The sequence below is a fragment of the Barbus barbus genome (genome assembly GCF_936440315.1).
Source record: "Barbus barbus genome assembly, chromosome: 36".
NCBI lineage: Eukaryota > Metazoa > Chordata > Actinopteri > Cypriniformes > Cyprinidae > Barbus > Barbus barbus.
Window position 1 is genome coordinate 24,774,173 of NC_136714.1, and position 14,198 is coordinate 24,788,370.

The 14,198-nt window shown below is 36.6% G+C and overlaps 1 protein-coding gene across 2 annotated transcripts in view; it reads right to left on the reverse strand.

Moving 5' to 3' along the window:
- Positions 1-3,370: 3,370 nt before the first annotated feature.
- LOC306855799 (noelin-like) overlaps positions 3,371-14,198 on the reverse strand; it is a 31,858-nt gene continuing 21,030 nt past the window's right edge. For both annotated transcript variants that reach the window (XM_079394679.1, XM_079394678.1), the window contains exons 5-6: positions 12,395-12,501; positions 3,371-5,730 (exon numbers count right to left, since the gene is read on the reverse strand). In XM_079394679.1, the coding sequence (XP_079250805.1) occupies positions 5,056-5,730; positions 12,395-12,501 (782 nt within the window). In that variant the 3' untranslated portion in view covers positions 3,371-5,055. The remainder of the gene's footprint in view (positions 5,731-12,394; positions 12,502-14,198) is intronic.

Below are 14,198 nucleotides of genomic sequence, written 5' to 3' on the forward strand. Positions count from 1 at the left end.
GACTCGTCGAGACCAACTAGAACATTTGGCGAGTCCAATGACCAAGTCCAAGACAAGTCCGAGTCAAATACCAACGAGTCCAAGACAAGTCCGAGACGACAGAAAAACGTCTCGAGTCCGGACTCGAGTACTACAGCCCTACTTGACGTATTTTCATGATATACTTTTGAGTCTTTTGTTTTTAAGCTTATTAAATTTATTTGAATACTTATATTTTTGTTTTTTGCTCAATTTTCTCAAAAGAGAAAATAATTTTAATAAAGATTAAGCACATTAATTTGTAATATATTAAATTCACTTTACGATAGGCATTACCACATTATTTAATCTAAATTCCATTTCATTTCATTTCATGTAAATTAATTTCCAGCTCAAATAATTGACATTATGAAATGTCACAGTAAAAAAATGATTCACAGAAGTGAGTACACCCCTCACATTTTTGTAATTATTTTATTATACCTTTTCATGTGACAACACTGAAGAAATGACACTTTGCTACAATGTAAAGTAGTGAGTGTACAGCTTGTATAACAGTGTAAATCTGCTGTTTCCTCAAAATAACTCAACACACAGCCATTAATGTCTAAACCGCTGGCCACAAAAGTGAGTACACCCCTAAGTGAAAATGTCCAACGTGCAAACACGTGAGGGGTGTACTCACTTCTGTGAGATACTGTGTGTGTGTATGTATATGTATGTATATATATATATATATATATATATATATATATATTATACCTTTATAAAATAATACCAAGTCTTGCTTCTTCAAAATTTCATGTATAATTCAGTGTATTACTTGCTGTTTCTTTATCATTAATGATGAACTAGAAATTTTCACATTTTGTACCATCCGGTGCCAATTTTCCTTCCTGTTTTCAAAGTAGTATGATTTGGGACATGCTAATGTTAGTCTAACATACTTCATAGAGTGGATAGTATGCAGATTGGAATTCGGTCCATGTCATGTATTCGACTTTTCGAGGAGTTTCAGGGTGATTTTTAGATTGAAAGTATGACATTGTTATAGTCGGTGTATGATAATCTCACTGAACTTTTGCCAGACAGACCTTGGTCTGGTCACATGGTCACAATTTGTGCTGCAGTCCGCTAATTGATGACTGTTGAGTTTTTCACACAGAGCGCTCTTGTGTGTCAGCGGGCCATATAAAAATGATTGACTGGGCGTTTTTGGCCCGCGGGCCACAAGTGGAACATCCATGGCGTAACTGGCTGGCAGAGAGAGATGAAGGTGAGAGAAAGAGTGATTGATGAAGAGGTGGAAGATGACAGATGTGAGGAGAAGAATCTCGGCCCTGTTTAGGATGTAGATTGATTCAGTTCAAATGACGGCGCATTGTTTCACACAGAGAGAGTCTTTTATTTCACTCTGTATTTTGTTCAATCTCTCCATTTCTCCCAGACCGAGCGGCTCAGAATAAAAACAATCATTTGACGGATGGACAGCTTGCAGCGGGAGAGAGTAAGAGAGCGAGTTTACGGAGGGCAGGAGAAACAGAAAGGATGAGAGAAGGGGGAAGGGAGGAATTAGCAGATTGAAGATTTATCGTTGAGCTTTACAGAGAGAGACTGTAAAAACCCACATGAGACAGATAAGAACACTATCTAAATGGAAAAGGAAAGAGAAAAAGAAGGAAGCGTTTGACTTTTCAGGGCCGTTTCCAGAGAGATAGACGGATGATAGTTTCTCATTCTAAACGTATAATGCTTTTTGCCTAAATCCCATCATATTTCATCAGGACACGAGGGGTCACTGCCTCAGGTCTCTTATATTCATGTGCAGCAGTATCTGCTCACTGCATTACTGCCCATTTCAGTTCCATTATTAACTTAGAAGGTGAAACGCTTCCTCTGAATTTTTTGATGAAACAGTTCCTCAGTTTTTTTGGTTCTTTTTTAAAATCAATATAAAACTGCTTTTGCTACTCATTTGGCTCCAGGTATTTCCTAGTAGTGAAGCAGTAAGAAATGGCAGGATTTTCTCCACTAAGAATTATTTGGATAATGGAAATATATATACATATTTTTTTTTATTTCAGAATTAAATTTTAATATTATATATTTAATTTGAAATAACAATGTTTTTTATTTTATATTTTTATTATTATATGAAATTATTTTATTGTATTATGTCAGGTTATATTTGATAATTTAATATATATATTTTTATAATATTTTAATAAGTTGTTATATTCTAATTGATCTTAAATAATGTGTCAGTATGTAATGTATAACTAAGAATTACACGATACACGGATATATATATATATATATATATCCGTGTATCGTGTAATTCTTAGTCCCTTGTCCTAGTAGATGGCAGTAAAGTGATTTGTGTGCCACTACATTTGGGTGAGAAAGTGTCTGCAAAGTATATAATTTCAATATAATTGGAGCCCTCAACAGGCAGGACAAAAACTAGCAATGCTCAACAATGTTTTAGTTGAGCTAGCCATTGCTACATCATGCCCATGTGGGCTCATAAGTGCAGTATGTTGTTAAAAACTAGGTGGTTGTTGTAATGTTTTATGATCAGCCCACGTTTTAAAATTGCAACCAAACTGCAACAATGTTAAAACGTTTTGTGCATTCTGGGCTTTGACTGTGGTTTTCACTGTATAATAGGGGTGTGATGGCGCAGTGGATAAGACACATGCCTTTGGTGTGAGAGACCCGGGTTCGAATCCACTGTGAGACACCAATGTGTCCCTGAGCAAGACACTTAACCCCTAGTTGCTCCAGAGGCGTGCGACCTCTGACATATATAGCAATTGTAAGTCGCTTTGGATAAAAGCGTCAGCTAAATGAGTAAATGTAAATGTATAATAACAGTGATAATAATGACAATATTTGTCAGACATGTGCTTTAAAATAAGAAATAGAAAGCTATAAACTTTGATCAGTCATGTTACATTACTAGCAGATGCTAGGATGTTTTTAAACTGCAACTAAAATGCAACTTTGTAAAAATGTTCGACTGTGGTTTCGTTTGTACTGTAGAATAGCAGTAATAATCATTAGAATATTTTTCAGACAGGGCCTAAAAATAGGAAACAGAAAGCAAGGATCTTTGATCAGTCATGTTACGCAACTAGATACCATGCTAACTTTTTGTTAGCAGTTTTTATGCAGAATCTGTTCATGAACTTTAATTCACCCTATCCTCCGCATGTATAACAGCTAATGAAGCTTGTCTAACTAACATCCATTAACATCTAGTTAATCAAGCTAGTATTGTTGGTTAAACTATAGCAAAAAACAGCATCCCGAAGCTAGTTTTTGAGTTACTTTCTTTCAACATATGGAATGAAACCTTGATCTCACGATGAAACACACTCAGAGTTCAATACCGAATGATGACATCAGGACATAAATCCTCTTTTATTGATAAGAATCATCGTATTGCGGGTACAACACACATCCAGCTAAGCGCTAAAAGAATGAAAGCTGGAATTAGCTTTAGCTAATTAGCTTCATAAGACAGTATGAGCCTTGATAAAATGAATACATTATATATTAGACTGCTCAATGATGTTATAGTTTCATATTCATATTTTAGATGTCCTCCAAAGTGACTTAGAGACACTTTATATTCCGAGATCAATCTTTTTGTGACAGAAATGTGGCTTTCTAACGCCAACAAACTAAAACAAAGACACTGAAGCATCACCAAAGCAGACGGTACTACTGTAAATTACAAAAAACATCAAACTGTAAATCTACAAAAATCAAGAATGGGCGTTAAGAAACAAGCCACTCGAAACAAACCAGATAGAAACAAGCATCTTTTTTTTTAATTCTCAGGTTTCTAAAGACTATAACCAACCCCAACCTCCTTCCCTCTCTCCCACCATCCCTGATCCCAAATCAGTCATGTACGGCGTCACACAGGTAAACATTCCGTTGAGCACACCTGTGCATGTAGAAACTGCTCATGCAAAACTAAAGAATAATTTTACAAGAATTCACCAGCACGGAGACTAAATCAAAGTAAGATTGTACCTGAACCATCTGCTAATAAAACCGGCACATCTGTTAAATGGAGTTGGCGCATCGTAGCAATCACGATGCAGATGCAGCTGACATCCATTTACAAGCACAACAACGTGTGTATCAGTAGCCTGAAGGGTGATAAACTCACCAGAGAAGGTTTAAAGTCAACATGAAATTATGTTTTTGTGTTATCAGTATATTCGACAAAAAATATGCTGGTCGAGACTTGATTTTATCCATTGGGAATTGATTGCACTGGTAAATGTGACCAGAATGATGGATATGTTCAAATAAGAGTTCTTGAAGATGTCATCCAAAAATGAAGGTCGTTTCAGAGGCGAAGCAATTTACGGTAATTACGCATATTAAGACCGGGAATGTGTGATTTCATGTTGACTTTAATAGCACGCTTTGGTCTGTTCTCAGGTGCTACATACATGTAGGTCATTATAAAATAGCATGATATGGTCCGTGTCACAAGAACTTAATCGCAGGTAAGTTCAAGTAAAATCTCACGAGAGTCCTTTGAACGAGCTTTCAACAGTCAACGCCTTCAGCCAATCACATTTTTTCGTATTACCTAAAGAAATGAGCTTTGCAAAGCACACTAGTTGGACTTTTGGATATTGCACAGGCTGGTAAGCCGTCCGTGTTAGTATGCCAAGTGAAGCACCATCGGTTTTCCTGCACACGCTCAGTTTATAAGGTTGAGTGTGGGCTACTAGTCCGTAACTAATCCCAACGTTCCCTATATTTCAGTGCGCAGACAAGCATGGAGAAATGTCTTTTTAGTGCTACTGGAAAACATCTGATCAGACAGTGTCCTAGAAAGTAAAGTTGTTTTGTAAAAAAAAAAGAAAGGTGTGGCTTTGTTTATTTCAATTTTTTGGCATCTGTTCATGATTTTGTGTTCTATTTTCCATTCACATGTCTATTGTTCAGGTTTAGTTTTCATTCAGCATGGCATTTTTTATAACAATCTGTTGAAGAACATTCCTCAAGATTGTCTTCAGATACTCCCACCCAAATCCTCTAAGGTTACAGTTGCTCCGAGCGGATGACGTGGAAAAGCGTAACGTTGTACAGGACTTGATGTCCGTTATTCCAGGCGTACAGAGCGCGATCTCGTGGGTTGTAGTCCAGCATGGAGATGTGCGAGTACTTGTTCTGCAGAACGATATCGTTGTACTCGTAAGTCGAGGAGTTGGTGTGATAGGCGTAATAGACTTTCGTCCCTCCCGAGTAGCCGTTGGTCACGTAGAGCGTCCCGCAAATCATAAACGACTCCCCGGCGCTGCGTCTTGGGTGATTGGTCGTCCAGCTCTGGATTATATGCAGGGTCAGGGGGTGGAGCTTGCTGATGACGATGTTCCCCGCATTTTGATTGGTGGCGTAGACTGCCCAGAGGCCACCCTCGTCCACCATGAGGTCGATGTCGGAGTGTCCGCCCCAGGCATAGTGGTAGGTGTTACTGTAGCCCGCGTTGTCCAGACGCTGAGATTTACTTATGGTGGACGTCTTGAAGTCAAACTTGATGATCATGTTGCTTTGGAACTTGTTAAAATATATGGAGCCATTGTAGACCACCTGACCTGTCCCGGACCAAGGGTGCGGCAGGCGGTGAGACGTGAAGTTATCTGTCGTCATGAAGTCCGCCATAGACTTATATTCCCGCACAAAACGGTTGTTATGATAGCCGTCCATGTACCACACCTGAACAGAAGCGAGAGAGTAAGTGATTATTATAAATGATTTAACAATACAAGGAACTGAGTTAATGAGACACATCCCTATAGCACTAGTATAGTGAGCAGATGTGCATTAGTATTCATCTGGAGGATGTCGTTTTTAGCATTTGCTCAACTAGAGCATGTCTGCCGGAACATTCCCTGTCGGATGTTTGCGCAACATGCAGCAGATGTTTGTCAGAATGTATATTGAGTGTGTGTGTGTGTTTTTTAAGATGTTCATCAGGGTTGTGCATCGTATTTTAATTTTGAAAGTTGGCTTTACAAAGTCTTATTTGAAAATTTTGTTGCTCAAAAAACCTTGAAGTGTGTAAATGTAGATGGATGGATGGACGGATTGATGGAAAGACTGAGGGACGGACGGATGGACGGATGGATGGATGGACGGATGGATGGATGGATGGATGGATGGATGGATGGATGGATGGATGGATGGATGGATGGATGGATGGATGGATGGATGGATGGATGGATGGATGGATGGATGGATAGAAAAATAGATAGGCGGATGGGTGAGCGGATGGATGGCCAGGCAGATAGATAGATAGATAGATAGATAGATAGATAGATAGATAGATAGATAGATAGATAGATAGATAGATAGATAGATAGATAGATAGATAGATAGATAGATAGATAGATAGATAGATAGATAGATAGATAGATAGATAGATAGACGAACGATGGATGGATGGATGGATGGATGGATGGATGGATGGATAGATGGATGGTCAGAATTCCGGCTTGACATTCACAAAATCAAAACTCGAAGAAGTACAGAAGGTTAAACTACAGACTCATCCTTTCAACGATCAATGGAAGTAGGTCAAGTTATTCTTTATTTTGTCTGTGCTTGCATTAGATTGTTTTTTGTTCTGGCATGAATTTGCCAGCACAGCAGGACGTGTTCAGTGAGGTCTTAATTAAATTCCAGACTGAAGGTGTCCATCCTTCCCTGGCTGTGGCAGAACGCAGGCGGTGAAAACTGACAGCCAGGAAGTTGCTGTGTGCCAGGCATTACGAACCCTATGGGGATAATTCCAGATCATTCCGGATAAAAGCGACTCTCCATGGAGATTTCCCAGCATGGCTGGGGCTTTTGTCTCTCGATGAGCGAATGGAAAGGTAGAGCAGTCACGCTTATGGAATATTCCAGAGCCTCGCGGCCCAGCGGGACGTCTGTGTGCTCTCTTATAGGAGGCACGAAGCAGTAAACAACATCTACTGTATATATCAACATACAAACTCACTCTTTCTGCATGTTTGAACATACTGCACAACCTTTATCTCTTTTGAAACCCACAGTTGTTCACTGTAAGGCTGTAGCAATAACATTTGATTAGATTTCGTTGTGTTTTAACTGCATTCTTCAAAATATAAACTGTTCCAAAGCAGCTTTAGTGTGGTAATACTCTCAGTGATTGAGTCCTGGGCAGAAGTGGCAACTATAAAATCCCCAAGAGTAGAAGGATGTGCCAAGAATCAGCTGAGGGAGCTCATCCTTGGGCCAACACCAAAATAACACCATAAAACATTTTTTTTGAGCCAGGATCTGGTCAGCTTTCCATGTAAAACTTGGTTGTTGTTTCAATGTTTGAAGAAGTCTCTTATGCTTACATTTATTTGCTAAAAAATACAGTAAAACAGTAATATTGTGAAATATTATTTAAATTTAAAATAAGTGTTTTCTATTTAAATATATTAAAAAATGTAGTTTATTCATGTGATGCAAAGCTGAATTTTTAGCATCATTACTCCAGTCTTAAGTGTCACATGATCCTTCAGAAATTATTCTATTATTATTAATGTTGAAAACACGTTGTGCTTCATATTTTTGTGGAAAATGTACTTTTTTTCCATAATTTACGGTGGCCGAGAGAGCTCAACGCGCTGCAAATAGAAAAAACACCTGCAAATTAAGAAAACAACTTCCTCAATTTGACAACACACACGCTGCAAATGCTCACAACACAACCAACTAAAGAAATGCACTGCAAATAAAATGTATTTGGTTGTATTGTGAGCATTTGCAGTGTATTTCTTTATTTTTTTGTGTCGTGAGCATTTGCAGCACCTGCTGTCAAATTGATGAAGATGGTTTTCTTGATTTGCTGGTGCTTTTTCTATTTGCATGTGTTTTCTGAAGTCGCAGGGCGTTGAGCTCTCTCGGCCACTGTAATAATTCTTTGATGCAGTGTTATTTTTAATATCATTGAGATACTATTGAATCAGGTTTGATTTTTATATTTTTCATTTAAAGTTCAGTAATAGTTTTAGTATCTGGTTGTGTTTTTCTCATTTTTAGTATTTAAAAAAAAAAAAAATGTTGTCAATATAATTTTTATTAATTCATTTTTTGTTTTATTATTTTAGTGTATCAAGTTAAACTAAATAAAAATTTTAAATATTGCCTTGGCAACTAGCTGAAATCATTTTAAAATATATTTTCTTTTATTTCATTTAACATTTATTTTATAAGTAACATGTTTTTAATGGTTTTAATTTTAGTTTCTGTTTTAGTTAACTACAATAACCCTGCTTTAATGAATAGAAAGATCAAACGTATAGCATTTATTTGAAATAGAAATCCTTATACATGTCTTTACTGTCACCTTTGATCAAATTAATAACTAAAAATATTAATTTATTAGACACCCTAATTTTATAATAAACAAAACAAAAAAATGGATATTCATTATGAGAACTGAAATGTGATGTTTATATGCAAATAAGTTGCTTTAGTGAGTCAGATGTCAATCATTATATGCTAATAAAACTCCTTTGCAGAGACGAGTGTGTAAAACATGGTAAATAATTATCTCTGATAATCATATACATGCAGAATAAATATGATCTTATCCTGTGCGATTTGGATGCCTGGACACCTTTTTGTTGATTTGTAAAGCTACTGGTAGCATTGCTATTTTAATTTCTGTATGCATCATCTTCAGGCCACAAAATACCTTTATGGTCAGAAGTTGGAAATCAAATAGGAATATGATCAGAATATCGAACGCAGCATTAATATTTGACCATATTCTGGTCGGTCACAGGGTGTTTGTTCACCTTTAACTTAATGCTCACGCACAGCTTGAATGCTGCTCCATCTCTACTTGGTATCTCTGACAGCAACACGCTGCTCTGCCAAAGCTTTTTATCTTTGAAGAGCCAAAGACCGCTCTGAGATATTGCTTATTGTTCTCTCCCACACACACACACACGTCTCTATCGCCACGCTCTGTCTGTCTCACACATACAGCCTACGGTCTCATCAATCTTTGAGAACAAGAGCCTCCAACCCAAAGTGTGAGAAAAACAGAATAAGAGGGAGGGGGAAGCACTAAAACTGGGTCTGTGGGTGTGAATGAAGGTTATATGTTCACCAGCTTGATTTATAATTGCTCTGCTGCGTTTATGGGGTTTGGAGCGACTAGCTTGCACAAGGCATCCCTTTAATGGCTTTTTAGGCTCATAATTGTGTATTTTGAGGTGAATGTGTCTTGTTTCTAAATCAAAGGTCTAGTATGAGTGTTTGCAATGGGATCTAATATTTTTGGGTTTTGCATTGGAGTAGTCTACTGTACACTGTAAAATTGGTGATTGGTGAACATTGTTTTGTTTTTTGTTTTATTGTAAATAAAACAAAGATTATTGGAGTGCATTGTACGTGAAAATACAATTTCAGCCTATCTACTTCAACATTTTACGTTTAATTGAATTGAACACATGAAGTCTTGCCATTTTCTTTTTATTATTTGTGGAATTTACTAGCAATTTGTGAGTAAAACCTTTATCATTAATTGTTTATTTTCAGTGTACCATTATAATTATTTGCAAAATGTAATAAGAGCTAAACTACATTATGAATATAGCCACAGCATTGCTATACTCGTAATATAATATGACCTTCAAGAAAAATGTTAAGGAAACAAAATGTCTTTAAATTGTTATTTTATAAAGTAAATTCATTTAAGTGCCTTTTTTCCAGGAATGCACAATATATCGGTACCATTTATCGGCTAATATTCATTCATTTTTAATTATGTATTTATTTATTTTTTAGTAGCCCACATTTGATATTTAATTGTACATGGTAATTTTCCCTATGTTTACTTTTAGGTTAATTTTGCTCATCTAATTTTGTAAAAAAAAAATAATAATAATAATGTTAAATGCAGTCTTCATCAAATCTAATATAATTTCAAATAGTACTTTTTTATGCCTAAATTCACTTGTAGCATTTAAAACAATTTATTATAGTTTTTAGTGTTTTGTTTTAAATGCATTTATACAACAACAAAAAAAAAAATCAGTATCAGCTATAGTAATAACGGTTCATTTTTGATGAAATATTGGTGCATGAAGATCTAGTTACTAACATGTACACTAAAGTTAATAGTTGGTGAACACTGAAGAGGGGTTTCGCATGTTATTGTATTGTTTCCAGGACCGCAGCTCTCAAAGAACAAAAGGCAAATCAGAAAAGATGCTTGTGAAATGAAGAAACGGTCTGGAACTGAGCTTTATTTATATACAGTAGTGCTTTATATAAAACACATTGTTTTAAAACAGCTTCACAGTAATAAACAGGAAAATACCAGAATTAATGATGCAAACTTCATCAAATATGAGACTAATTCAAATTCTGCTGTAAAGCAGCTCCATTGAAGACAAGAGTGTCATTATTCAGCTCAGGTCAGTGTTGATTCATTTCAGTTCCATAACTCTTTTGATTCCAATTTGATTCAGCTATAAAGCAGCTGACAATACTGTCATTATTAATCTCAATTCACTTTAAGTTTTTTTCTCATCAGTGAGAACTGGAAAGCTGCTTGCTGAGAAACTTCTCACAAACGCAGCAGTTAAAGCATATGCAGCTCTGGGATGCCAACTGCTAATTGCCAATTTGTCATTTAGCCACACTTTAATGCAAAGCCGCGTGCAGGACATTTATTACAGGAACAGTCGCTTGCAACCTGGGGTTAAGATCCTGGCCACGGATGCAGTGCTGATGCCTCATAGATCAACCTGTGTGGGTTCGATACTATAACGTTTGGTAACCAACCCAGATCTTTAACCATAACGGCATGCAATCCTACAGAAAAATAGGTCAAATTTTATAGCACACTTCTGCTCTGCCATACAACATCACCACAAACCCTCTTCACACTCTCACAAATGTCTGAGAAATGATTAGGCTAAGAATCAGCTTATACACACTGGCTATATCAGGAACGTCTCACACTCATTTCCAGCTGCCCTCATTCATCCTCCACAGTGTTTCCTAACCTCCACCCGTTATCACAAGCCCCTCGGCGGCCTCCATTACGAGCCCCGCTGGAGCACTTCACATCTGGACAAGTGGAAAATTATTTGGCCTTGCTTATTTTTCCCTCGTGCCACTGAGAGTATTAGTGACCTGACTTCAACTCCGTGAATGGCCAACTTGCAAACGAATTGCTGTTTTGAACTGGATCTTTGAAGTGATTCATAAACTGTTTATAAATGTGTAAAAGTAAACTCACAAACAAATTATTACAAACTTGTTTGATTCTTTTGTTCCAGTGGACTCTCAAACCGTTTGCAAATGTTGTTGGAGTGATAAACAGTGTAAAAGTAAATTCGTTAACAAAATGAAGAATGAAAAGGATTACAAGAAGCTTAAAAGAAGGATAAAATGCAGTGCTTTGAATCCTGGGAATGTTTATGAATGGAATTTTTTATTTAAAGGAACCTATTCATCTGCCACACAGTGCTCGAGGGAGTTTAGCAGATCCTGATTATGGACTAAATATTTAGATTCTGAATTTTCGGAAATGGCATGAGGAACTTCATTGTGCGTTTTAACTTTTCTCTGTGTACGAATATAGGACGTAGTTTTCCTCAAGCATGTATATTTGCATTTGTGTATGAAGGCTCAGCCTTGAGGTTTGTTTCTCGTATGGTTATAAATCAACATGGTTATAAAGCAGTTGCCAGCAGCTATGTGCTTGTGGGTTTTTACTGCCGGCATAAAATAACCAGCTATCCTCCACTACCTGCATGTTAATGAATCTCAGAAATGAATCCTGTTTGTCCCACAAAAGGAATTTACTGTTATACGAATACTAAGAAATGCAGAAATGATCATTAAATTGATCAAAAGTGACAGTCGTGACATTTATAATATTCAAAGTTTTCTATTTTAAATCAATGTTGTTCTGATGTTGAATCTTTAAAGAAATGGTTTCCATAAAAATATCGAGCAGCATGACTGTTTTAAACATTGACAATCATAAGAAATATTTCTTGAGCAGCAAATCAGCAAATTAGAATGATTTCTGAAAGATCATGTGACACTGAAGACTGGAGTAATGATGCTGAAAATTCAGCTTTGCATCACAGGAATAAATTACATTTTACAATATATTTAAATAGAAAACTGTTATTTAAAAATTGAAATAATATTTCACAATATTAGTGATTTTACTGTATTTTTGGTCAAATAAATGCAGTCTTGATGAGCAAAAGAGACTTCATTTGACATGACACTCCATTTCCCCAAATGCTTGAATGGTATTGTATGTCTGATTACATGTGTATATATATTTAAAATTGTGAAATAGGTATGTTTTTGCATTTACACTCACCCTAGTGTCTCCTTCAGGAGCGAGAGGGTCAGTCATCCAGGATCCGAATCGAGACCCGGATGTTTTAATAGTGATTGCATCACTAATGCCGGTCAGCTTACCACACGCTGCAGGATGCACAACACACATATTTAATTACACACACGTATATATAATTGCACTCACACACACACACACTTTCTGACGAGAAGCCTATTGTCACACACACAAGTTTAATGAGTTCAGAGATTTAATTCTGTAATGTTATGATGAGTCTGATTCAGTCATAATTACTGTGGTAATCTTATATCTTGGTGTGAAGGTTATGATTAAAGGACTTTAATTGAGTCACACTAAGCTTCATTATGAGTTTTCATGACGAAGAGAGAGAGAAAAAGTCTTCATTGATAATTGAGGAAAACATACGAATGTTTTTCATGTGTGTGACAGGGAGAGAGAATATAATATATAGATAAATCGTAAGATAAATATTAAAAATGATGGTTATTGATGTCCTGTGGTGATAGTGAGTAATAACCATGGTGTGAGTGTGTATTTTCCTGCTCGGCCTCGCCCATTTAACACACACACATGCTTGAGATTAACACACTGAGCTGTAATCTGTTGTCTGGAGGGAGATACAGGTCTAAATTATTACACTACTATCTTTAGACTAAAGCCCTGATTCTCTCACACTGCAGACACACATCTGCAGAAAAAACACACAACCCTCTCACACAATGTAATGAAGCAATGTATGAGACTACTGATTCATTATTGTCAATATTTCATGATTATTTCAGTGTTACTAGCAATTTTTGAGGGAAAACTGTTTGTACACCATACAGGAAAAAAACATGAATTTCACGTGTGAGCACATGTGAGAACATGTTAAATTCATGTGTTCTTGTTTAATCTCATATGATCGCATCAAAATGGCATTTGAGGATTTATGTTTGAACAAGTGAAATAGTGAATTACATGTTTACGTTTCTGATGAAAATGTGATTTTTGCTGTAAATCTGATGGCTTAGAACAGTAATAGTACTGCATCTTTCCTTGACAAAGCACAAACTCATTCATGTCACATGTGGGATGAAATGTGCATGGGAATATCTGAGATTCATATGGTTTTCCTGTTTCATATTCACCAGAAGCAACACACATGGATGAAGCTCAAGTGTGTGTATCAAGGAGAGATCAATCAGTTATTTTAAAGCCGTATTGATCGTACAGTGAAACTGGCCCAGATTTATCTTCCAGAAACTCGGCGTGAAGGAGAAAGAAAGATGATACACACCAGAGAAAAGATTCTAGTGTGTGTGTGTGTGTGTGTGTGTGTGTGCATGGATGCTGGGAAATGGAGGCTGTGATGGTGAATGTATAATTTTACTCTCTTATAACTCAGGAGACTTGAACTGAGTTCTCAGTAATGCTTCATTTAAGTATCAGCTACATCTCAGATGTTTCTGCTAAAATAAAAAACAGACCTAAATGAAGGAATAGTTGACATACAGTAAGAGTACAGAGCTGTAAAATTAATGTGGAGATCAGCTCAGAACATTTGATCTTAATAGAAATGGGTGAAAAATATTGAATTCTCTGACTTGATTACAGACGCTTGGTCAAATCACACAGTTTGAGATGTTGAGATCTCCTCTGAAAACTCCAGAAGAGACACAGGAGAATACTGGACTCATCTGAAACATCTGAGAAGCAGGAGACGAAAGCAGAAGTCTCCAGTTGCTCTCCATTTCATCAAGAAACAGTCAATTTGAAGAGATCTTGTTGAAAAATTTTCTTCATCATTGGGAAACAGTCGAAA